General features: G+C 45.7%; 2 protein-coding genes across 6 annotated transcripts in view; one reads left to right on the forward strand and one right to left on the reverse strand.

Annotated features, from left to right (window-relative positions):
• pspc1 (paraspeckle component 1) overlaps positions 1 to 1,219 on the reverse strand; it is a 43,148-nt gene extending 41,929 nt beyond the window's left edge. For all 3 annotated transcript variants that reach the window (XR_009705852.1, XM_061225638.1, XM_061225637.1), the window contains exon 1: positions 714 to 1,219. Coding sequence is in view for 2 of the 3 variants with exons in the window: in XM_061225638.1 (XP_061081622.1) it covers positions 714 to 1,085 (372 nt within the window). In the remaining variant the exon portion in view is untranslated. The remainder of the gene's footprint in view (positions 1 to 713) is intronic.
• A 1,361-nt stretch (positions 1,220 to 2,580) lies between these two features.
• zmym2 (zinc finger, MYM-type 2) lies at positions 2,581 to 23,961 on the forward strand. 3 transcript variants are annotated; one of them, XM_061226837.1, is made up of 23 exons: positions 2,581 to 2,646; positions 5,670 to 6,480; positions 7,021 to 7,306; positions 8,539 to 8,701; positions 8,812 to 9,018; positions 10,019 to 10,187; positions 11,124 to 11,239; positions 11,666 to 11,797; positions 12,207 to 12,357; positions 12,793 to 12,965; positions 13,365 to 13,530; positions 14,474 to 14,508; positions 15,276 to 15,420; positions 15,770 to 15,885; positions 16,189 to 16,354; positions 16,907 to 17,056; positions 17,779 to 17,891; positions 19,026 to 19,200; positions 19,721 to 19,872; positions 20,763 to 20,877; positions 21,390 to 21,629; positions 21,725 to 21,866; positions 22,302 to 23,961. In XM_061226837.1, the coding sequence occupies exons 2-23, from the start codon at positions 5,685 to 5,687 to the stop codon at positions 22,507 to 22,509; spliced, it is 4,116 nt and encodes a 1,371-aa protein (XP_061082821.1). In that variant the 5' UTR covers positions 2,581 to 2,646; positions 5,670 to 5,684; the 3' UTR covers positions 22,510 to 23,961. The 3 variants fall into 3 exon arrangements, with proteins under 3 accessions (XP_061082821.1, XP_061082822.1, XP_061082823.1); XM_061226838.1 differs by lacking the exon at positions 2,581 to 2,646 and adding an exon at positions 3,655 to 3,734; XM_061226839.1 differs by lacking the exons at positions 2,581 to 2,646; positions 5,670 to 6,480 and adding an exon at positions 6,666 to 6,777.
• The last annotated feature ends 811 nt before the right edge of the window (positions 23,962 to 24,772 follow it).

Genomic DNA, 24,772 nt, shown 5'->3' on the forward strand with positions numbered 1-24,772 from the left:
GTTCTGGAGGCAGTATGATAGTGGATAACGGCACTGAGTACTGTATGCATCATCTTTCCTGCAATGCTGGAGCAAATAAGCAACATTTAAACCATCCCTTGCCCTCTACTGCACCGGGAGCATCTATTCGTACTTTGTCTGGTCATACTCAGCACTGGCACGTTGAGAATTTAGCTAATCGTGGCATAAGGTCACATTACCTCCCTGTGAGGAAATGCAGTTTTGCAAAAACAAAATAATTGAATCGAACAAGCAAAAAAAAAAAGAAAGAAAAAAAAGAAGATTTCAGAACTTGGACAAGGTGCTACAACGTCATCATATCAAAGCTAGATTCTTTAATTATATTCTAATTATCATGCTGTAATCATAAACTTGCATGCGTGTCTGTGGTTCAATGAAATGAATACCTTTTTAAAAGACGGTACAGAACGGCCTCGCGCAGCCAAAGTCTTCCGTGCGCTGCTAGCCTAATCCTAATGCGCCATTGAAATGCTTGAGTGCTAATAGCTCAAGTAAACTAAGTTACTAAACCAATGTTTCATTGGTTTAGCTTGGTAGCTAACGTTAGCTTGGACAGTTAACCGACAAAACTTACATATTTGTAGCCTAGAGTACAGTTAACTAGCTAACCTTACAGCTTGAAAACTCAATTCCAGTGCAGTTATTGCAGTTATTTCAAAATCAGAAAAAAATCAATAAAAGCATAACGTTACCAGTCGGATGAATCCAAATCCCCGGTCTCTGTTGATGAAGACTTCGTTGGCTTCTCCATATTTTGAGAACAGATTTTTGAAATCCTCCTCTGTCAAATCAGTAGGGAGATTTCCCACAAACAACCTGCATCGCTGAGTAAACGTTTTCTCTCCTGGTTTCCTGAAGCTTTTCAAGTCAAATGTCATTTCAAGTGGCTCGCCAGCGTCAGATTCAGAAATGGGATCTGTATTTGACGTTGTTGGTCCCTCCATCTTTGGCCCTTGTTCAGCGGCTGGCGATTCCGAATTGCGATTTGGGTTGTGGGGTCTGGGAGACGGAGAGTTGTTGTGTATATTAATCTGCTTAAGATTTCGGTTGGCCATGCTAGCCATTTACACGATATTTCGGAGTTATTATTTTAAAATTATAAACTATATTTCCGGCGAACTGAAAGTAAAGTATACGGAGGAGCAAGTATGCTGGTGCACTGCTCCGCAGCCTGCAAAAGGTGCCTGTTTTTCCAAGATGGCGTTTGGAACAGGAGCTACGTGTATAACGTGTTTCTCTGCGGCAACTAATACGTCATCGCGTACCTTGGGAAATATCTTCAGAAGATATGATTATGGTTATGGACAATTTCACAGTAAATGTACCATAAGCACGTTAGTTAAACACAGTATGCATCGCTTGCCACAAGGTTTTAAACTAATTTGGTCAAAATTAAATTGGTTAAATGTCTGTGTTGTCAAGTCAAATGCCAGTAGCCTACCATATAGATCAGTTTGTTCATAGGACTTGATGTAATATACATATGTTGTGTTAGAGTGCCAACACAAATATATAAAATTATACGGAATGAAAGTATTTGCTAAAAGAAAGCAGCGGTAAAACCATTCCACCGTAAATGTTAAAGGCTCTGGCATAGTACCATGTATACGAATGAGATTTGTTTTTGATGATAACTTTAAGAGTATTAACTACTGTTCTAAATAAGTCTTCGTTCAATTTCATGTTCCTTTGCATTTTATTGTTTGTGAAGTGCAGTACAGTCACACTATGTAGTAACTTTGCCCTGTACTGCATTCAGTTTGTAGTGCCTAGCCTTTACCGCTAGGCGGGGCTTATAAAACAAGCTACAGCTACGGTTTATTTTCTTCGGCGTCGCGACTTCATTCGATTTTTTTCCTAATATGAGTGTGTTCTTTAAATTCTGTGTTGCTGTTCATCCCTCACTGTAGAACCTCATAGTCCATTCTTTGTTATAAACAGATCGCTCTACTTTATTCTGTGTGTGTTGGTGTGGTGGTGGTGTAAACGCTGTTGTTAATAAAATACTGGATTTTGGCTAAACACACTGGTAACAGTTGTTGCATTGCCATAAAACACACAATTAGAAAACTGGCTGTAGGCATGAAGAAATCTTTTCAAAATAATGTAAAGCACTGAGTAATCAATGTAGTACTCACAATACTAACCACTGAACACATCAATGGCATTCATGTCAGGAATTTGCGAGGGGTCCTGGCAGATTCAAATAGGCACATCTAATTTAAAGATTTTTTTTCATGCGTGCTTTCTGTGATTTTCACATTTCATATACTGTGTTGACCTCCCTCGTTATATTTAAATAAGAAATTACCAATATTTTTATGTATGCAAACGACAGTATTCTATTTCCATGACCATCGTGAGAAGTCATGATGTTCATACCATAGTTATAAACATTGCAGGACATTATCAAAATAATTAAACGTGAACCATACATAATTATGTAATTTAGCATTTACCTGTGGCCAACAATTTTAACAGCGATATAATTATACAACACAGTGCGCCTGCGTGAAAGGCGAGAAAGGGAAAAGATCTTCGAACGTTGCTACGTTGTAGCGCATGCGCTAGGGTATTTGTGTCAAGGCACAGAAGTGGCGCTATATCGTTTGCAGATCGACTCGGGTAAGCAATCCAGAAACGTTTTATCGCAAATTATGGTTCATTGACAAAAGTTGTAGCAACAACTGATTACGAAAATCTGGAGTACACCGAATCCTACGACTATCCTGTTACGTTGTTAAGTCAAGTTTAATGGCGATTTAGCAGTTAATTTTACCCCGCCTGATATTTTCTCCCCCTCTCTGCTGTAGCAGGGTGCTATTGCCTGTGCTCTCACGTATTGTTTCGTTCGCTCTAATGGCGGACGTGAGGCAGTGCTACTGATTTGATGGGGGGCAAGTAGTAGCCCCTATCGGAGACAGAGAGTAAGAGGGAATGTACTGTGCCTATTGATTCGTGAAGGTAGGGCAATTAACATCCTTATGACAGAATGTTTGTACTCGGTTGTTTTCATAGTATTAAAAATGAAAACATTGTTGATGCAATGCTGTGCTGTAGCGCCCCTTGGGGTCAAAAGGTGTACTGCACGTGATTGCCCCGGGTAGTCGCTTAGGGGTAACTTTCCAATTAAATGCCACACAGATACAGCATGTTTTTGAGAACCTTTCAGAACAATTGTACTAGAGTACAATTAAGGAAACGCATGTTAGGATATATATTACAAGCTATACATATAGCTAGTTATTTTCCAAATAAGAACACTGAAATTAGCTTTGAAGGAACTATATATGATTTGCGCAGGTTATAGATGACGCAAGGGAGTCATCACGTGGCGTGATCTGTCATTATCTGTGGCGAATAGTCGCGAATAACTTGTGATTATTTTTCTATAATAACAATGGCGCAGTATTCCTCGCTCACTTCCCCCTAGTTCGCCGCTAATCCAATGGCTGGGTGAGTGCAGGCGACCAGGGGTGGGATCTGAACAACTGGGCGAAGCACGTTTACTCTCAGCGATTAACAACGGAAACTCGAGCAAGAAAACATGTGTTAAGGAGCAAAATACGACTAATAACTGAATGATTCCCAACGGCAATGTTTTAAAAGAATGTTAGCTGGCTTCTTGTGAGTTTTAATCTTGTTGACGTCGGAAACCGGTTGCCTTGACACTGAGAAGCGTTGGTCCTCGTAATGATTGTTCGACGTCAAGGGTAGGCTATCCATCTTACACCATGTTGAGTTTATAAAACATACAGCCAGAGATTTTGTTGGATTGTTTGTTAAAGGTGTGCCTTAATGCATTATCATGAACACGCGTTGACAGGCGAAAAGGGGAGCCAATATTCTTTACTTTGTCTTTTTTTATGTTCTACCTAATTCACCAAAAGCTAATGGCGAATGTAGTTCATAAAGCTATTTCACAATTTAATGGGTTATATGTTGTTGAGGCGCACACATAACAGGGACCCCTTCTGTTCATGTGATATAATTTCACCAGAGTCATTCTTAACGTGAGGAGGGTGCATGGGTTGGCATTTCTGAGCCGTTTAGGGTGAACGTGAAAAAATACATACGTAATGTTTTCCGAACAGGGCTATCATAATTTGACCAGACCAGTTGTTGGGTTGTCTGTCCTATTTATGATTTAGTTTATCCTGGTTTGGAAAAGCAAATATGTGCTTTTCATAACTCATTTTCTTTACCATGAAATAGGTCACATTGTTAAAATTGAGGCATTTGGTGCATTCAAGCAAATTTATCCTTGCCAGTGCTCCATATTGGTGTACTAAACATTGACAACCTTATCTATTGGGGTCTTGTATGTTGTTCTGTTCTTCAACTACTTCCTTGAGGTCTTGTTCTATTCATTTCAGTGGTAGCACCAGGTCCATTACTGATTCATTTGACTCGTCACTACGCTGTGTATACTAAAGCCTGATATTGTATTGGGGATGTCCAGCTCAGGTATTGATCTAAAGGCGCTCTAAAGGCACACATTTTTGTAGGAATCTTAAAACATCCCTCTTATTATCTTTTTAAAGGTACAATCAACCCTTTTCCTATTACTTGAAAACTAATCTTGTGTGAGTGTGAATAGAGCAGGCTGTATGTGAAGTGTGCTGGTCCAAAGACTTGCAGTCATGGCAAAGGCTATATTTCAGGCTTGGTCTACCATGCATTTTCCAGAAGCAGCAAAATTCCATATCTGGTAGCTCTTCCCATTTGTGACCTCACAACCTAAACTTGTGCCAAAACTTGCCTTGTAATTGCCTGCAACTTGTCATTCATTGTCAAGGCAAACTGAGGATAGGTAGGTGATAGGTGGTAGGTGACTGCCAAGCTGTTGTCTCTCACTGTGGCTGAGGTCTCAGCTATTTGTGAAATGAAAATGGAGAGCTCTTGTATGAAAGTTTTTGCAAACCAAGACCATAATTGTATCACTGCTGAAGGGATTGTCAAACAAATACAAAGACAGGCCATTATCGTTAGTTAATTCATGCTTCGAGTTTAAAGAAACTGAGCTGCCTTTCAAATGATTAGGTATAACACTTGAGTAAAATGCTATATTAGCATTAAGCACTGCACACTTTTGTGCTGAGCAAACGTGATAACTCGGCGATAACACAGCCGAGTTATCACGTGATATTTCTTAAAATACACTATTTGCCATCGTTATAGAAATTTGACACCTCTCACTGTCACATGATTGGATGTGGTAGCAATAGGCACTGAAAGTATGTGAAAGTTGAAATATTTTCAGCTTTAGTACTCACTGTATCCTCATGTAACCCCCTGTCTAGCTCCAGAGAGGTTAGAAATGATGTTTTCTCATCTGTTTAGCTGCCATTATGACCTAGGAAGAGGATGTGAAGACCAATAGGTCAAAGGTTTTCATGGGAATGCAAACATTCTGTGACCAACGATGAGCTTCACTAGCCTATATGTCATATAACACAATGTCCCAATGCGAACCTGAAAAAAATGAAAGTCACAAAAGCTATTTTTTCCTCAGTCATGGCGAATGTTAATTTTAGGGCGCCCTAGAAGGTGGATGGGATGGTTCGGCGCGAGAAGCAGCATGTATGCATGTCTCTCTGCCGTGGCCTTTGATTGACGACGCTGTTGGCCTGTGTACATGTCACCAGGTGGTTGTCTAAGTGATGGACAGTGGCTTGCCGGAGGGTTCTGACCCCAGGCTGGGCGGAGACGAAGACGGCGTGCCCGCAGAGGCGGAGTCTTCCATGGACCCGGCCCCGCCTACCACGCAGAGCGCCCCCGTGGAGGGCGCTGACGCCGCCCACGGCGACGATGATGACGATGACGTGGTGCTGGTGGAAGCCCCGCCACCCGTACCCCCAGCCGGGGCTCAAGCGAGTACCCCCTCCCCAAAGCAAAATGACTGCGCTGAGAAGATTGTTACGGCAACGGCGGCAGCGCCCACACACGACACTAAAACCCCCACTCCCTCTCCCCCCACCCCCACCCCCACAACGGCGGCCAAGAGCCAGAGCGAGACCATAGTGATTGACGATGAGGAAGACTCCTTTGAGCAGAAGGGCTCTTCCTCACAGCCCCCCCCAGTGAGTGTGGCCCCCCCCACCTCTGACAGCCCCCCGCTGAGCAGCACAGAGCCAGACTCGGAGATCAAGATAGCTAACGTCACCACGCTGGGCGTGGCCAGTTCCGGTCCCGCCATTGCCATGGAGACAGGTGCGTCATTGGGTTCCAAAGGGGACATGAACCTGATGATCACCAGCGTGACGTCGCTGCAGGGGGTGGGGTCAGGGCCAGGGCTGGAGCAGGACAGCGGGCTGCAGATTGGCAGCACCTTCAGCCTCAACCCGGAGACCCAAATGCAAGCGTCCACGAGCAGGCCTGCGACCTTTAACCCCGGCCGGGTCGGCACCGCCAACGAGCCTGTGCAGAACGGGGAGACCACCACACACCAAAGATCTGGTAATGGTCATAGACACACACACACATACACACACACACGTATGTACAGACAAGCAACTGTATGCACACGCACACATACTCCATGTATGTCTTTGATTGATGCAGACCTCCAAGTTGACCTGCATCTGGGCTCAAAGGCTGATCGACATTGAGTCATGAATCGACCACGTTTCTTCCTATAATAGATCAGTTTCGTACTCATGGATTTGCCGAAGTCACAAATCCTTTCCACCCCACTAATGGACGTCATATTGACCTGATTGATTAGACGTCAAAACAACGTGAAAATGTTTGATGGTGAGAGAAAAAGAGTTTGCAGTGTTGTTAACATCCTCCATGTATCTCCTTGAACGGTGGGCTGAATATTAATTTTGTAATATTTATTCATATTTAATATTGCTGGGCTTATGATTGCCATTCTTAATATGAAGAAAATAAAAACAAAAAGAATACATTTTTCATAAAGAATGTTGAAAGAGAGTTTCATTGAAAGGGTTGAAGTGCTGGTCTGTGTTTTAAGGGTTGAGTTTTTCCGCACAGATTTGTGGATATCCCAGTCGGCTACTTTCCCGAGGAACCAGAAGCAGCCCGGCGTGGACTCCCCGGCACCGGCCGCCTCGCTGCCCAAGCAGGTGCCCTCACCCTCGGGCTCCCAGCAGGCCCCCAGGACGGTCAAGGTCACCTGCGCCAACTGCCGCAAGCCCCTGAAGAAAGGACAGACGGCCTACCAGCGCAAAGGCTCCGCCCACCTCTTCTGCTCCACCACCTGCCTCTCCGCCTTCTCCCACAAGCCCGCCCCCAAGAAGAACTGCACCATGTGCAAGAAGTAAGGGCTCAGCCTGTCAAGCACAGCCTGGTAGTAGAGCCGGTTGGTTATATGAGACCTTGCTCCTGAACGTGTCTGAAGCCTGATTTATACTTCTGTGTCGGAGCTACGCAGAGGCTATGGCGTAGCCTACACATAGCCGCGTTCCCTACCCCGTAGGCTACGCAGAGGCAACGACATGTAGTTCCATTTCTGGGGAGGTGCATGTCAGGCTATATCAAGTATAAATCAGGCTTTACGATGAGGCATTCGCCTAAGATGTGGGGAATGACAGCAGGGCTCCATTGTAAATGTGTGAAGCGGGGGAGGAGGGAGGAGAGGGAGGTGTGTTCCCAGTTGCCTGTCCTTAAAAGCAGGGTTCTTTGTTACTGATTGTTTCCCCCCTGGGAGAGGGAACAGGTGGCTGAAGCCATCCCATAGTTACACAAATGAGTCAGATGGCTTGATGACGGATCTAGTGAGGAGGCGGGAAGCAAGGTCTTAATGATGTAATTAGCCCTAACACTTATACTACCTGAGTTTTTGGCTACAGTTCTTCAGAAGCACACGTTTGGTAGCTGAAGACTGTTCCTGTGTCTCTATATGAAACCTTGCGCTGTGATCTAATTTTCCAGTGAGCCAGTGTTGGTGTACATTAGCTAATTAGCTCATTTAGCAAAGGTAATTGGTGGAAACAGAAACCTGTACACACACTGGCCCTCCAGGACCAGGAATTCCCACCCCTGGTTTCATACAATGAAAAGCAGAGAGGGATGCCATCTGCACCCTTTCTTTCCCACAGACCTGGAACAGTGTTATGGTAAAGGCCCTTTATGAAGGAGACCCTTTACAGTACAGTTACCGTCGGCTTAGTCAGTCTTTGCTTAGCACTTGCTTAGTCAAATCGGTCGGATATACTTTCAGATTTTTTTTGCCATAGAGTCCAAAATATTTATGTTGAAAATGTTGCTCAAGGAAGGAGGGAGCGCTAAAGTTACATGACCAGTCAGTCAGCAACCCTGTCTTTGAAGTCTCAGGAGCTGAATGTGGATTATTTAAGATGCTTCTGGTGATGGAATACGTTTGTGTATAAAGTGTTCTGTGTGGTCTTTGCTGTGCTTGGAATAAGTTGCTTTTTAAAATTGTTCTTGAATCACGTGGAGGCGCATGGTGCTGATAGGTATTTTTTGTGTATTGTGTGTGGTGAATTGAGGGTGGCATGCACTGACTGCTGTGTGTTGTGTTTTTCTCAGAGATATCACCAGTATGAAAGGAACAATAGTTGCCCAGGTGGACTCAAGCGAGTCCTTCCAGGAGTTCTGCAGCACTGGCTGTCTTTCGTCGTACGAGAACAAACAGAACCCGCCCAAGACCCCTGTGAAGACCAGGTGTACGGTCTGCGGGAAACTGACTGAAGTAAGCCAGCCGACAGCTGAAGTGGATGACCACACGTGGGAAATGCTCTCGGTGTTGACACTTGTGTGTGCCGGTTTATTTTAATAAAAATGTCCCCCTCTTTCCTTAAGATTCGCCACGAAGTCAGCTTTAAGAACGTCACCCACAAGATCTGCAGCGACATGTGTTTCAACCGCTACCGTATGGCGAACGGGCTGATCATGAACTGCTGCGAGCATTGTGGGGGCTACCTGCCCACCAAGGCCAACCACTTCCTTGTCATCGATGGCCAGCAGAAACGCTTCTGCTCTCACAACTGCGTCAAGGACTACAAGCAGGTCAGGGCGGCAGGAATCCTACCATCTCACATTATTATCCCCATTGGGTTTCCTGGTTTAACTGTGAGCAGAAGCATACAGAAGTCCTGGATGAAGTGGTGAACGTGCCAATGGCATACCGATTAAACATTTTTGTATTCTCATCATAAATTTATCTTACTTTTTTGAACGAAGGGCTCATACGAGTGTGCGACGTCGGATTCAGTGAACGCACTTAACTTCAGACAACTGTCCTGAATGAAGATTTTCATTATGATACAGTATATACGGTACTGTACGTAGATTCTGTCATATAGATGGCCAAACGATTAACAAGAACAAGGGACTACTGATACCTGATTCGGTAGACTGTGGTTCCTTTGGTTTTTGGAAAAACCTAATCATATGGCAGACTGTTGATCAGCTGTCTTTTTTCTCCTAAACAGTCCACTAAAATATGTTTCTGGAAACATTTTAGGTGAGAAATCCTGATTCATATTTGATCTGCAAGGCCTAGTTTGAAAGTTTGATTGGAGTTTGGTGTGCCAGGCGAGCTGTGCTGACATGCACTGCAAGGCTCTTGGTTACATGAGTTGTACGACAGGTCGGGACCACTCGTAAATGTTGTTCCTACGTAAGAAAATATTCTAAATGACAGAAAATGATTGAATGTGCCAAGTTCTCTTAAATCACTTGTTTATGAAAGTTTTAAGTGATTTAAGAACTAATGTGTTGTTCTTGCATGAGGCCTGGCGTGTATCGTTTTTGTTTACTTCTCTGACTTTTACGCGGAGGGTGAGGGTAGTAATGCAGTACAATTGGCAGGGAACTGAGTTTGTAACCTAAAGGTTGCAGGTTCCATTCCCAGGTAGGACACTGCTGTTGAGCACAGTGCATAACCTGAATTGCTGCAGTAAAATAAAAAAAAGGAAACCCTCTGGATAAGCGCATTAGCTAAACGCCTGTAATGTAATGGTGATGTTCCCTTGCATGTGATTTTTACTTGTATTTCATTTCTCAGGCACACGGGAAGATGACGATCTGCAGCGGGTGTAAGACTTCGTGCCGCGCTCTCACAGGCACGCACTGCATCGGGGCAAATGGCACCATGGAAACGTTCTGCTCCGCCATCTGCATGGCCAAGACCAAGGGCTCCACCACCACCGTCAGCACCACCACCACCACCACCAGTGAGTCTCCCTCTCCCACACTGTATGGCCTACTGCAGTCACTGTAGAGTGAGTCCCACTCTCCCACACTGTATGGCCTACTGCAGTCACTGTAGAGTGAGTCCCACTCTCCCACACTGTATGGCCTACTGCAGTCACTGTAGAGTGAGTGGAAAGTCCCCCAGATGAACTTCACAACAGGGGTCGTGAAGGGGTGCACAACAATGGCTGATCAGTTTCTGCATTTTGTGCCAACTTCTGGTCTCAATTATTTAATTGACTCAATCATATCTCATCTGACATGTGCATGAGTGTATCTGAAAGATTTTACTGTGCTCAAGTACAGGCTTGAACCAGAGTAATTAATAGAGCTGTCAGCAAATGAAAAACAAGGCAATTGGTTGGAACAAAAACCAGTACGCAGACCGGTAGAGTGAGTGAAAAGTCCCTCAGATGAACTTTACAAGCTGTATCTGTAGCAGTTTTCATGTTTAACCCTTTCAGTCCAAAGGCCAATCTGAAGTGGCTCCACCCAAGTTTTAATAGGTGCTCAAAACAATAGTATAGCAGTCATTTTGATTGGTTGAAAAGGTATAGATTGTAAACTCTTGGAATTTTACAGTAGTAACACTTGAGTGCCATATGGCCCTCCCGGAACTGAAAGGGTTCATACTTTTTGCTGTTGGATGTTTCCCATGGAAGCACTCAATCTGGATTCGCTTTCGAGTGAAACAGCTTGTACATGTTCACACAGACATTTATGTTTTTAAACAAAAAAACGAACAAACAGAAACTGCTCTATTGATTTATACCGACATTGAACTGACTGGTGGATGCCTCAGGATCATACTGCAGGAATTTGGGTCCAACAGCTAGAAGGATTTCTCTGGGATGTTATGTGTGTGTCTGTGTTATCAAAAACCTTCTTTAAGCCCCCCCTCATTTGTCTGTCCTCAGCTACTGAACCCCGCTGTCATTTCTGTAAAGAGAAGGCCTTGCCGCAGTACCAGGCCACACTTCCAGAGGGGGTGGTGTATAACTACTGCAGCTCCACCTGCATGACTAAATTTCAGGTACAGGAACTCTGTCCTGGTGGGCATGCTGGTGGTTTGGAATCATTAACCCTGTTTTTGCAATGTACTAAATGTTTCAAAATGCCAAGCCAGTGTTCTAGAACTCCATTGGTTTCAGTTACCAGGAGTGATTTTTACATCAGCATTAGCATGTTCAGTTAAGATGATTCTGATCACACATTTGTGATCTCACACCTAAAAGAGGTAATGGATTTATACCTCATCAAAAAGCACTAGTCCCTGTGACATTGAGTGATATTTCTTGGGAGGAAAAAAAAAAAAAAAAAAGGAAGAAATTGTCACAGATCTCTGCTTTCTTAGCCCAGTCGCCTACAAAAGATAAAGCGCTTGAGATAATGCTGTTCTGTAAGAGCCTTATTTAAGACCCAGCTTGAGTTTAGGATTTCTTTTTCTTCTCCCGTTTAGGATTTTACTGCCCTTTCCGGGAAAAAGTCAAACGGTCAGACGGCACCTTCCTCCACAACCAACAACATTCAGCTCAAGTGCAATTACTGCAGAGGGGCCTTCAGTCTGAAGCCCCAGACCCTGGAGTGGGAGGTGAGCTCCAGCATGTGTGTGTCTGCTCTCACTTCATTCCAGTGCAGTTATTTAGCTGATGCTTTTAACCAGACTTAGAGTTGATTTGAGGAAGGTATTCGGCAGTCCGGTATCCATACGACCGGTCTGAAATTTCACTCTCTTCCCCCCCAGAATACAGAAGAGCGTTTGTTAATCAGTGACATTTCTTCACAGTTGACAATTTAGGAACTAACACAGACTTTCATTACTAATCGAGAACCAGGTTCATTTGAGCATTCCCACTGGTTTAAGTGGTTCGCTCCATTTTATTTGATGGCCCCCCTCAGTTTTGACCGGTCTCCTCGGTGACCGTGTCTCTCCTGCGGTCAGGAGTGTAAATGGGAGTGAAGATCAGCGATATTTAAACAGGACTTTCTCATTCCTCCAGAACAAAGTCTACCAGTTCTGTAGCAAGCCCTGCTGCGACGACTATAAGAAGTTGCACTGCATAGTTACGTTCTGCGAGTACTGTCAGGAGGAGAAGACTCTTCACGAAACCGTCAAGTTCTCAGGGGTGAAGAAGCCCTTCTGCAGTGAGGGTGAGATGCTTGTCCTTCTCCCTGCACTTCTCCTTTCTACATTTCCCTTTTCATTCCGTCCCTCAGGTGTGAACACGTGAAGCTTGTTAATCACTCCGAATAAGTAAATAATGTATTGATACGGTTAGGTGTTATGTACTGGTCGTTCCTGTTACTGTACTGAATTTGCGTACTCTCTGCAATAAATGACTAACTGATTAATGAAATGTGTCCACTAGATGGAGTGCTTGCACAAGAGTCGTCGCTTGTGAGCTGAAAGTCTGGAAAGCTGTCGTTTTACTGTCAAATCTTTTTTTTCCCTAAAAAGTGGGGATCTCATAGTTCTCACTTCTGCGTTATTGAACCAGTTGATTATTTATTGATTGATTATTGACTGATTGCGGCTGATTAATTAATTGATATTTTTTGTCCTCCTTCCCTCCTCATCACCCCCAGGATGCAAACTGCTGTACAAGCAGGAATTTGCCAAGCGACTGGGGCTGAAGTGTGTCACATGCAACCATTGCACCCAGATGTGCAAGAGAGGCGTGACCAAGCAGATCGACGGAGTACAGCGGGACTTCTGCAGCGAGCCCTGCGCCAATAAGTTCAATGACTGGTACTACAAGGTGAGTCTCAGAAACGCTTATGGCTCTCTGTTCAATGACTGGTACTACCAGGTGAGACTCAGAAACACTCCTGGTTTTGTACAAAATGGCCGTAGTGCAACTTCTCCTGCTCTGTTCCTTAGCTAATGTGTGTGTGTGTGTGTGTGTGTGTGTGTTCATGTGCATATGTGTGTGTGTGCACGTGTGTGTGTGCGCGTATTTGTGTATATTTTTGTGTGTATGTGTGTATGTGTATGTGTTCATGTGCATATGGGTGTGTGTGTTTGCGCACGTGTCTGTGTGTACGTATTTGTGTGTATTTTTGTGTGTGTGCGTGCGCGTGTGTGTGTATTTTGTGTGTGTGTGTGTGTATTTGTGTTTGTGTGTGTGTGCGCGCGCGTGCCTGTATCTGCTCTCCAGGCGGCGCGCTGTGACTGCTGTAAGCTGCAGGGGAATCTGAGCGAGTCGGTGCAATGGAGGGCTGAGATGAAGCACTTCTGCGACCAGCAGTGTCTCCTCCGCTTCTACTGTCAGCAGAACGAGCCCAACCTGGCCACGCAGAAAGGGCCCGAAAACATGTCCTACGGTACGTCTCACACACCAGTGTGTCTCTGCCCAGAGAACATGTCACACGGTACATCTCACACGTCTGTGTGTCTCTGGGTCCAGAGAACATGTCATACGGTGCGTCTCACACACCTGTGTGTCCCTGCCCAGAGAACATGTCACACGGTACATCTCACACGTCTGTGTCTGTCTCTGCCCAGAGAACATGTCATACGTTACATCTCACACACCAGTGTGTCTCTGCCCAGAGAACATGTCACACGGTACATCTCACACGTCTATGTCTGTCTCTACCCAGAGAACATGTCACACGGTACATCTCACACGTCTGTGTCTGTCTCTACCCAGAGAACATGTCATACGTTACATCTCACACACCAGTGTGTCTCTGCCCAGAGAACATGTCATACAGTACGTCTCAAACGTCTGTGTGTCTCTGCCCAGAGAACATGTCATACGGTACGTCTCACACGTCTGTGTGTCTCTGCCCAGAGAACATGTCATACGGTACATCTCACACGTCTGTGTGTCTCTGCCCAGAGAACATGTCCAAAATCTCCCATGGCATTTTATATGGGGGCGTGTGCCACTTGCTTTGTATTTATAAGGAATGCAATATGCACGGCTATGTGGTTTCCACAATAGCGCCAGTTAGCTACTGATACGTCTTCCTGTTGCATTTTTGTATTGAATAAAAATGGATACTTGACTCCTGGACAAGGCTGTCTGCTATCTTGGCAAACACTAGTTCAGTTTTATCAGCCCCCACCATAGTCTGTCATTTTTAAAGTAGCACTTTTGTCAGTTTAGGTGTATTTTATAGGTATATTGACTAATTGCCATCACAGTCAGATTACAATTTGATAGTGGCATCTTAACATTTGAAGAGGGTGGACCCCATACCATCGTTTATATCATTACTATGATTTACTCCCATTTCAAACCCTGTTCTCCTTTTTCAGGGCCTGGAGGACAGCCACAGGGAACCAAGGCAACGGTAAGTGATAAGGGCTCTGCTCTCCTTCAGGGAGGTGTTACGATGTCTCTGGAGTTATAATATCTCTGGAGTTATAATCTCTCTGTGGGATTGTAATATGACCACTGTGGGATTATAATCTCTCTGTGGGGTTACAATCTCTCTGTAGGTTTATATAATGTCTCTGTGGGGATATAATCTCTCTGTAGGGTTATAATCTCTCTGTGGGGTTATAATATAGCCTATTTATGGGTTTACAATCTGGCCTCTCTGTGGATTTATAATCTTGCGTCTCTGTGGGATTGTAATATGACCACTGTGGGATTATAATTTCTCTGTAGGGTTATAATCTCTCTGCGGAGTTATAATCTCTGTGGGATCATAATCTCTCTGTAGGGTCATATAATCTCTCTGTGGCATTATAATCTCTCTGTAGGGTTATTTAATCTCTCTGTAGGGTTATTCTCTCTGTAGGGTTATATAATGTCTCTGAGGGGTTATAATCTTTCTGTAGGGTTGTATAATGTCTCTGTGGCGTTATCATCGCTCTGTGGTCTTATAATCACTCTGTGGGGTTATAATCTCTCTGTGGCGTTATAATCGCAATGTGGGGTTATAATCTCTCTGTGGGATTATAATCTCTCTGTGGGGTTATAATCTGACCTCTCTGTGGGGCTATAATCTCTGTGGGGTGGGGTTATAATCGCTCTGTGGGGTTATAATCTGACCTCTCTGTGGGGTGGGGTTATAATCTCTCTGTTCACTGGGATGGGTTTCTCTCCCTGCAGGTGTATAATCAGACCTCTGTGCCTGCCTTCGCTGGGGGAGGAATGCTGAAGGACGTTAAAAACAAGGCTGTGCTCTGCAAGCCCCTCACGCTGACCAAGGCTACCTACTGCAAACCCCACATGCAGAGCAAGCACTGCCAAACAGGTACAAATGCACACACACTGCCAGAGAGATGCACACAATGTCAAACAGGTATGGATACACACACACACACACACACATACAGGCATGGACACACACACTGCCAGACAGACAGGTAAAGACAGGTACACATACATACTCACACTCACCCTATGACAGACAGGTACAGCATATGTATAGGCCTGCTGACATATGGGTAAACGTTGTACAAACGTGGTTTGGAGATCTGTTAATTTGCCTTCCTTCTTAAGGATTTTTGCCCTCATATCTATGGCCCTGAATGTTGCGCCACACTGGTGCCCTGAATACGCCGTCCCTGTCTTGACCTCTGACCCCGTCTATGTGCTTCTAGAGGAAGAGGTGCAAAAGGAGTACATCCCGGTCCCGGTCCCTGTCCCCGTCTTCATCCCTGTGCCAATGAACATGTACGCACAGGCCACGCCAACACCTGTCACCCTACCTGTCCCGGTAAGAATGCCCGTCTTTCAGTCATACACAACGGCCAGACCACATACTGTATATCACTCTACCTGCTTAAAAGTAAATCACTTTTCATTAAAAATGGGTAGGAGATGCCAGAGAGGGTGGAGAGAGGATGTTGAAACAAATATGTTTTATTCAGCTAATGGCCTGAATTACAGGAGAATTGAAAGTTCTTGGTTAAAGACGGCAAAGATGCTCAGCCCTGGTGGAGGTAAAACTGTTTCAGGTCATCAAATCGCGTTTGGGGAAAGCCAGTGAAGGCTTGTTTTGGGACCTCCTGCCCCCCAGATCCCCGTGCCTGTGTTCCTGCCCACCACCCTGAGCGGTGCGGAGCAGATCGTTCAGACCATCGCTGAGCTGAAGATCAAAATCCCGGCTGACCCACTGGAGGCTGAGCTCCTGGCCATGGCGGAGATGATTGCTGAGGCGGATGAGGAGAAGCCCGACTGCACAGGTGAGCCACAGCCCTCACCGAAGAATAGTCACCCACAATCCACAGCCCTCACCAAAGAATAGTCACCCACAATCCACAGCCCTCACCGAAGAATAGTCACCCACAATCCACACCCCTTACACAATAGTCACCCACAATCCACAGCCCTTACTGAAGAATAGTCACCCACAATCCACAGCCCTCACCGAAGAATATTCACCCACAATCCACAGCCCTCATCGAAGAATAGTCACCCACAATCCACACCCCTTACACAAAATTAGTAGTTCCATTCCTTTACCCACCCCGGTTAACATGTGTGTATCAGTTATATTACACTTAAGTTCAATTTGATGTGACAAGCCTGTCCAGACTTAGACACAGTTATTCTGTCCTAACAGGTTCACAAGTAATGCACTCAACTGTTACTCTATTAACCTTTGACTGTGGTTATTCATGCTACGGGTTGTATTGGGGTAGACGTGCTGAGGGGGACCCTGTTGCTTTGGGTAAGCCTGGAGCAGCCGCTACAGTGTGGGTGACCCGTGTGTGTTTTTGTGTTTGCTGCTCGAGATGTGAGATGTGAAAGTGCGGATAGCGCGGACGTAAAGAGAGAGACCGTGAAGAGTGAGAGCAGCAGCTCGGGAGAAGAGGAAGAGGAAGAGGAAGAGGAGGATGATTCCTACCAGCCCCATCTGGATCTTGAGGACGATTTTCCCAGAGGTAAATTGGAAAAAAGTAATCCAAGGAAATTAAAGGGGGTAATACGACCGGGTGGAACTGGATGCTGGAACATGACTTTATTTTGACAAATAAATTACCTGAAAAAGTCACCGATTTAATGGTCTAAACCAACTGCTACGAAAAGACACCTATACACAGATCCATACTCTGGGGACTCCTTCTGAAGCTTATTTCTCTGTTTACTTGTTTACTTTCTCTGTTAATCTCCCCTTTCTCTGTGTTCAGTATTTTTGAGTTTGTTATATACACAGGGGTCAGTAATGATGCAGAAATGAGAAAAGACCATACTAAAGTCAAGTTTTCTCTGCATTACTGAAGAATATCTTTGCATGATATGAGTGTGTTTAGTGTACAGCGGACATTTAAGTGGTCTCTGAACTCACAGAGGGAAGGTGAAGAACTTTATGTGGTTACTGTTTCGGTGATTATTAGAGTGCTGAGGTACAGGTTTGAAGGTGGCTATTTCTAGACAGACGTCAACACTCATCACACAAAGGGATTTGGTTCAGTATTTATGTGTTGCGGAATGGGAGTGGTATTTCAGACCGATGAGTCATTGACTATGTTCATTTAGAGACTCCAGTGGTGTAACCATGGGGTTTCACCCTGTGGGTTAAATGCCATTGGGAAGGGTCATTTACCACAACCAGTGTGGCATTGTGCACCAGTGACTGTATCCTTGGGTCTCTCCTCTCCTGCAGTTCCTGATCCCGTTCCAGCTGTGGAAGGCCTTGATGCTGAAATCGGCTTCACGCTGCCTCTGGTCCTGGGGGATGAGAGAGAGGACAAGCCTGGAATCAAGGTTGAACAGAAGGTATGAGTCTCAGAACGGAAAGACTTGAGTTACGCAGCTGCATTAAAAGAGGCGACTAACTAGGTTTGCTTATGGCAACAGAGGTAAAATGGCAGTTCACCTGCCATGGAAGAATGGCCTTGTGGTTTAGCCCCCCTGCTTCAGGCAATACTACAGGTGTGGGAACGGTCTCATGGCAGAGATATCCTCATAGGACCCGGCAATTCATTTTGGCACCTTGTAGGGCACATGAATCTCTGAACTTAATCTCAAGAACCTACTATGCTGAAACCTGCACTACAAGGGACCTAAAAATACAATGATGTTTTTGAAAATTATTCCACTGCTTTTTTTTGTCATTAGACACTGGGGACGAGAGGCACCGAAATCGCTCATCTTCATTCATCAAAAAACAGAGTGAAGAATCTGTGTTCTCTGCAAATGGAAAATAAGTTATATGAGCTGGACCAATCCAATAGGCGAAATCTCAAATGTAGAGAATGCTGATATAAACTGCAATGTGCACATGAATATATGTGTATGAATTATTCTTTTTTCCCCCAGTGTTGTGTCCAATGATTATAACACTACTGCTGTTCACATCCTGAAACACTGTGATGATGACGACTGTATTGTAATGAGGACACAGTATGCTTACGACAGTAGCAATTGGTGAACTTGACATTTAAAGTGGTTTGTTTGGAAAAACTGCATTAATCTGTCTTTGACCAAACACTTTGGCCAATTATAAGTTTCCATGTATAAGTCCCAGCCATATGTGTCACTGCATCCAGAACCAGTGCTTCCAGTTGCAACACCCTAACATCCTGCTGCTGCATGGTGGCATCGTGGCATTGCCTCACAAGAAGGAGCTTCTGGGTTTAGATCTCAGCCGGCCAGATCCTCTTTGCGTGGAATTTGCATGTTCTCCCCGTGTTCGTGTGGGTTTACTCGGGGTACTCCAGTTTCCTCCCATGGTCCCCAGGTGTCCCATTGTGGCTTCCCACTGCTCCTAAGTAACTAGGATGGGTCAAATGGGGTTGAATAAAGTCTGATCTTATCTCTCTAATGGTGGCTGAAGTGAAAGCAGACATGGCTCTTTGCACCCAGCCCTGCTGACGCTGTCCTGTTTCCATGTCTGTGTCCTCTGATCAGGGACGCAAGAGGAAAGCGGTGGAAATGGACGCCTCTCCCTCATCGCCCGACACCTCATCAATGAGCTGCTCCTTCCCCCTCAAGTCCCGGTACGGAGTGAACGCCTGGAAGAGATGGGTACTGACGAGGAAGAACCACCCCCAGGACGACAAGGGGAAAGACCGACTCAAAGACGGTTAGTGAACCCAACTACCTTGCAAAATCACAACCGCCTTCAGGTTACACCAACTGGTCCAGTACTGGGTTTCACAGAATTGAGGTCAACTACAGGAGATTCTTCAGGTTCAGTTCTGTTGGTAGAAAAGAGGGGTCATAGATGGAAATTAGCAAAGCAAAAGGTGAATTCTGCAGACATTAGGAAGTATTTTTCACAGAGTGGCCACTGTGGAATAGCTTGCCAGGTCATATACTGTATTGGAGACAGAAACTCTGGGAGCTGTCAAGACCAGGCTTGATAGGGTACTGCACATTATCTAGTTTTTAGGTAAACTAAGCACATTTTACTGGGAGGAAAAGCATGGCAAGCGTAGTTGGGCTGATCTCATTGTTATGTGATATGTTGCATTATGTTATGCTAAATCTCTACCTTAATCAGTGAATGAACGATTCAGACCAACGAGGGGGGGCCTCTTTTCATTGGACGCTCCCATTGGTTGGTTGGGTTATGACGGACAGTGTCCATGTTCCCGCCCCAGTGAAGCCCTCCCGGCTGAAGAGGAACCTGCTGTCCCTCAGGGCGGCCGAGCTGAACTACGGGTTGTCCCGCTTCGTCAGCGAGGCCCGGCGGCCGGGCGGGGAGTCCTACGCCCCCGACAGCATCTTCTACCTCTGCCTGGGGATCCAGCGGGTCAGTCCTTCGTCACTCTTTCTCTCTCTCTCTGCCACTCTCTCGCCACGTCGGTTTCTTTCGTCGGTGGAAAAGTCTGCCAGGCCTGCCACAGCATGAGTCACATGGTCAAGGTGTTTCTGATTGGAAGCAGGAGACGGGGACATAGCTGTGAGGAAGCCCTTTCGAGAGAGACTGAAGAGACTCCTCTTATTGATATGATAGATGCAGATAGGAGCTCAACCCCTTTCCTCACCATGCTCACAAAAAACAATGATCCATTTGTCATTTGTGTGTATATCTGTGTGTGATTTGTGTGTGTGTGTGTGTGTGTGTGTGCGTGTGCGTGTGCGTGTGCGTGTGCGTGTGCGTGTGCGTGTGCGTGTGCGTGTGCGTGTGTGTGTCCTGCTTCGGGTGCTGATCTCGAAGACCTCTCTCACATTGGAAATGGCTGGACAGGCTGAGCCCGGTCTGAGATAATGACTGAAGTGGAATTCTCAGGAAGAGTGCTCACTTTCTCAGAAAGTTCCCTGGAGAGAGCAGTGATGCTATGCGGTCTGTGATTGGCTACGAGGTCAGGATGTGGTTTCCCGTCTCTATTTTCCCAGAGAGTTGACAGTTTCCAAGCTACTGAGCTGTCCCCAGAAGTCTGAGGCCAGACAGGCAAAGGTGGTTCTGGATTAAGCCTTCCCCTGAAACCTGAACCACAGCTGATGTGGATTTTGCCACAACCAAACATAAGACCTTATCCAGCAATGTCGAGCTACAGATGTAAAAAAAGAAAATTGAACCAACCACAAATCCAGAACACTTGGAACTGCTGCCATCCTTTGTGTTCCGAATGAGGGTCATCAGCTGTGACTATAGTTTGTGATTGTGAATCTTGGATGATGGTGACTGTTTGCTTCTAGTATCTGCTGGACAACGGGAGGACTGAGGACATCTTCAGTGACCCATACTACCAGCTGTTTGGACAGGAGCTGAACAGAGTCCTCCAAGGCTGGCAGCCCAGTGTGCTTCCTGATGGTAAGGGGGGGGGGCTATAGAAAAGACTCTAATTACCACTGTGTTGTTTGAAACTTAATCATGCCACAATATGCTCGATTGACACAAGACTCTTTTTGCCTGTGATAGTGACGGTGTTGGCACAGACTGATTGACAGGCACAGTCTCTTGCTGACTGATGATGCTGTTACAGACACAGTCTCTTGCTGACTGATGATGCTGTTACAGACACAGTCTCTTGCTGACTGATGATGCTGTTGCAGACAGTCTCTTGCTGACTGATGATGCTGTTGCAGACAGTCTCTTGCTGACTGATGATGCTGTTGCAGACAGTCTCTTGCTGACTGATGACACTGATGCAGACACAGTCTCTTGCGGACTGATGACACTGATGCAGACACAGTCTCTTGCGGACTGATGATGCTGTTGCAGACAGTCTCTTGCTGACTGATGACACTGATGCAGACACAGTCTCTTGCGGACTGATGATGCTGTTGCAGACAGTCTCTTGCTGACTGATGATGCTGTTGCAGGCTCTCTGTGGGGGCGGGTGGAGGAGCAGGCCCTGTGGAGCAGTAGACAGCTGGGCCAGCACTCCCCCATCGCCCTGCTGCGCTCCCTGGTCTACCTCAACACCAAGTACTTCGGCCTGAGGACCGTGGACCAACACCTGCGGCTCTCTTTCGGGAAGGTGTACGAGCAGCGCACGGTCACCCCGCACTCCAAGGACACCTCCTTCTGCATCCGGATACCTTCCATTTCCCAGGATCAGGGTATGCTACTCGTCGTGTTTGTCATGTGATCCTGACACAGCTCGTTCTGGTTGGTCAGGTTGCTGATCTTCGGGTTTTTCTCTTTCTGCCAGCAGTAAAAACTGGAACAAGGAAGAGGAAACGCAAAGCGGTGGACGGAGACCCGGACTACGAGCCGGACGAGGATTCGGGAAGCTCCACTCACTGTCCCATCAAGAAGCACGAGTGCCTCCTATACGAGCTCTACCTCTCCAAATGGTGAGTTCCGCCACACAGCACGCCATTATCTAGGACTACACTTCCCATGGTGCATGGCATTACCAAGGTCTCCATTTTGTACGCTGCTCACTACACTCCAACACCAAAGATTACAGTCAAGCAGCTCTGTGCGTGTGTGTGTGCACGCAGTCGGGCAGCTCGAACAGGCTGAGTGTGTGTGTGTGTGTGTGTGTGTGCGCGCAGTCGAGCAGCTCTAACAGGCTGAGTGTGTGTGTGTGTGTGCGTGCGCAGTCGGGCAGCTCTAACAGGCTGAGTGTGTGTGTGTGTGTGTGCGTGTGTGTGTGTGTGTGCGTGCGCAGTCGGGCAGCTCGTAACAGGCTGAGTGTGTGTGTGTGTGTGCGCGTGTGCGTGCGTGTGTGTGCGTGCGCAGTCGGGCAGCTCTAACAGGCTGTGTGTGTGTGTGTGTCTGTCCAGTCCTGCAGCCTTGAAGAAGAGGACAGACGTGTTCTACATGACGCCGGACTCTTCGAGCAGCTCGGACAGTGCGCTGTGGTACAGCTCCACCCCCCTGGAGCGGGCCGTCCTGGAGAAGGTCCTGACCCGAATCCTCCTCATAAAGGACATCTATAGCCAAAGGGACCCCTCGGAGGAAGAGGAGGAGGAGGAAGAGGGCAGCGAGTAGCCCCGGCCACTCCTCCACCAGAAACTCACTCTTAGCATTAGTGCAGCACTAAGTTCTACCGCTCCGTATCTCTCCCAGCTGCCCCTCAGAAAGGCAGGGGAGGGGGGACGGGGTAGGGGGCAACATTCGGGGCGGTTGCTTCCGGGGGGATCAAACGCAGTAACTCCACACTCCCGATGTAGCATGTTCAACACTACGCCCAGATTGGGCAGCTTGGATTTGTAAATAATTTTAAAAGGAGGAACGAGAGGTTTGAATCCACAGTCCGAATCTAAAGAGACAAGCTGACTTCTTCTCCTTAACCCTGATGCCTTTATTTTTGTGAAAAAAGCCTTTATTTATTGATTTAAGATCGGTTTGTTGTTTTGTTTCGTTTTTTTGAGAGGATACGGGATTGTGTAGCGCGCTCTACCTCTCTCCTCCCCTCATTAAAAGTGCCGTTCCATAGACCCTCTCTCCTCTCTATGTTTTGGGAGGGGGGGTCTATCTCCTCTCTCTGTTCTGGGAGGGGGGTATAGAGTTGTTTAGGGCCTTTTTGTAAGAGCAAGATTTAAAGGTTCATTTTGAAAGCCAGTAGAATAGAGGGTTTCTTCTACTGCCCCATATGTCCTGCAGTGCTCATTATTGCAGGTCATTGAATGGGGTATGACCTAGGCCTGACATGTTTATCCCTTTCAGTCCCATGCCCAATATGTAGTGGCTCCGCCCAAATCCCAAGGTGTTTTGGCTTTGGTTGAGAAAATTTAGTAGGGTTTTAGTAGGGGCTCAAAACAATAGTATAACAGTTATTTTGATTGGTTGAAAAGGTATACGGTCGAGAGTGCCATATTGCACTCTTTGGATTTTATGGGAGATACGATTGAGTGCAATATGGCACACTTGGGACTGAATGGGTTAAAGAGAGACCCATAGCATAGTGCATCTGTACAACATTGGCAATGGAGTTCTCACATTTGTCCTTACCACACTATTTTAAACCCCACGTCAGACAGTATGCTGATATGTGGACTTTGATGCTTTAAATGTGAAAGTACTTAGAGTGGGTGACAGTGGGCAGTTCCCAGGCTGCATTCTCACATAGTAGAAATAAGTGACGTTCTCACTGCGTTGCCCTAGCGTTTCTGCAACGTTGTGAGCATGAACATCACAGTACTGTATGCGTTAGCTGAACTAGGCCTGGTACACCCAGCAGTGTTGTCTTAATGTACTCTCTGATTTGAGTCCGTTTCACTCCTACTGTATAAGCTCTTCAAATTGCCAAGTGACAGGTGTCATATTGGAAGCTCTTCTTTAGATAAACTCAGTTATGCTAGCATTTCTTCTTTTTTTAATTTTATTTTTTATTTATGGGGTGAAAAATGAAAAGCAATTGAAAGTGCATATTTTTATACTTGTTTTTCTTTTATGTTGCATATGTATTTTTTTACCTCCAAATAAATTGCAGTGAGTACATGATTTGGCTTTTATTTATGTGGCAGGGTTTGCGCTGTCCAGTTTAATTCCTTTGCTTGTTTCACCTCAGCCTGGCCCTGTAGCTGCTCTCTCCCTCAGTGTGCGTAAACTCCCATTTGGCTGCAAACCGACACAAAATTACATTAATAATATAATTTAATAAACATAATTTTTCAGTTTTGGTGGATGTGGCGACATCGCTCGGTCACAAACGTTTTTCTCACTTCAAATACCAGTGTTCCATTCAAAAGTTATGAGTCAATTAACAAAATGCATGAACAGAAGAAGTAAATGAACAGAAGAAAAATCTAAATCAAATCAATATTTGGTGTGACCACCCTTTGCCTCCAAAACAGCATCAATTCTTCTAGGTACACTTGCACACAGTTTTTGAAGGAACTCGGCAGGTAGGTTGTTCCAAACCTCTTGGAGAACAAGCCACAGTTCTTCTGTGGATTTAGGCAGCCTCAAATGCTTCTGTCTCTTCATGTAATCCCAGACAGACTCGATGATGTTGAGATCAGGGCTCTGTGGGGGCCATACCATCTCTTCTAGGACTTCTTTACACTGAAGATGGTTCTCAATGATATTGGCTGTATGTTTTGGGTTGTTATCCTGCTGCAGAATAAATTTGGGGCCTATCAGATGCCTCCCTGATGGTATTGCATGATTGATAAGTATCTGCCTGTACTTCTCAGTATTGGTGAGACCATTAATTCTGACCAAATCTCCAACTCCATTTGCAGAAATGCAGCCCCAAACTTGCAAGGAACCTCCACCATGTTTCACTATTGCCTGCAGACACTCATTC

The sequence above is a fragment of the Conger conger genome, chromosome 17 (assembly GCF_963514075.1).
Source record: "Conger conger chromosome 17, fConCon1.1, whole genome shotgun sequence".
Classification (NCBI taxonomy): Eukaryota; Metazoa; Chordata; class Actinopteri; order Anguilliformes; family Congridae; genus Conger; species Conger conger.

Bases quoted from the DNA above. Each gene is read 5' to 3' on its own strand.
- zmym2 (XM_061226837.1), top strand. From the start codon at position 5,685: ATGGACAGTGGCTTGCCGGAGGGTTCTGACCCCAGGCTGGGCGGAGAC. The intron at 13,531-14,473 runs GTACGTCTCACA...CTCCTTTTTCAG, and splicing joins GCCCGAAAACATGTCCTACG to GGCCTGGAGGACAGCCACAG. The intron at 15,886-16,188 runs GTAAGAATGCCC...CCTGCCCCCCAG, and splicing joins CTGTCACCCTACCTGTCCCG to ATCCCCGTGCCTGTGTTCCT.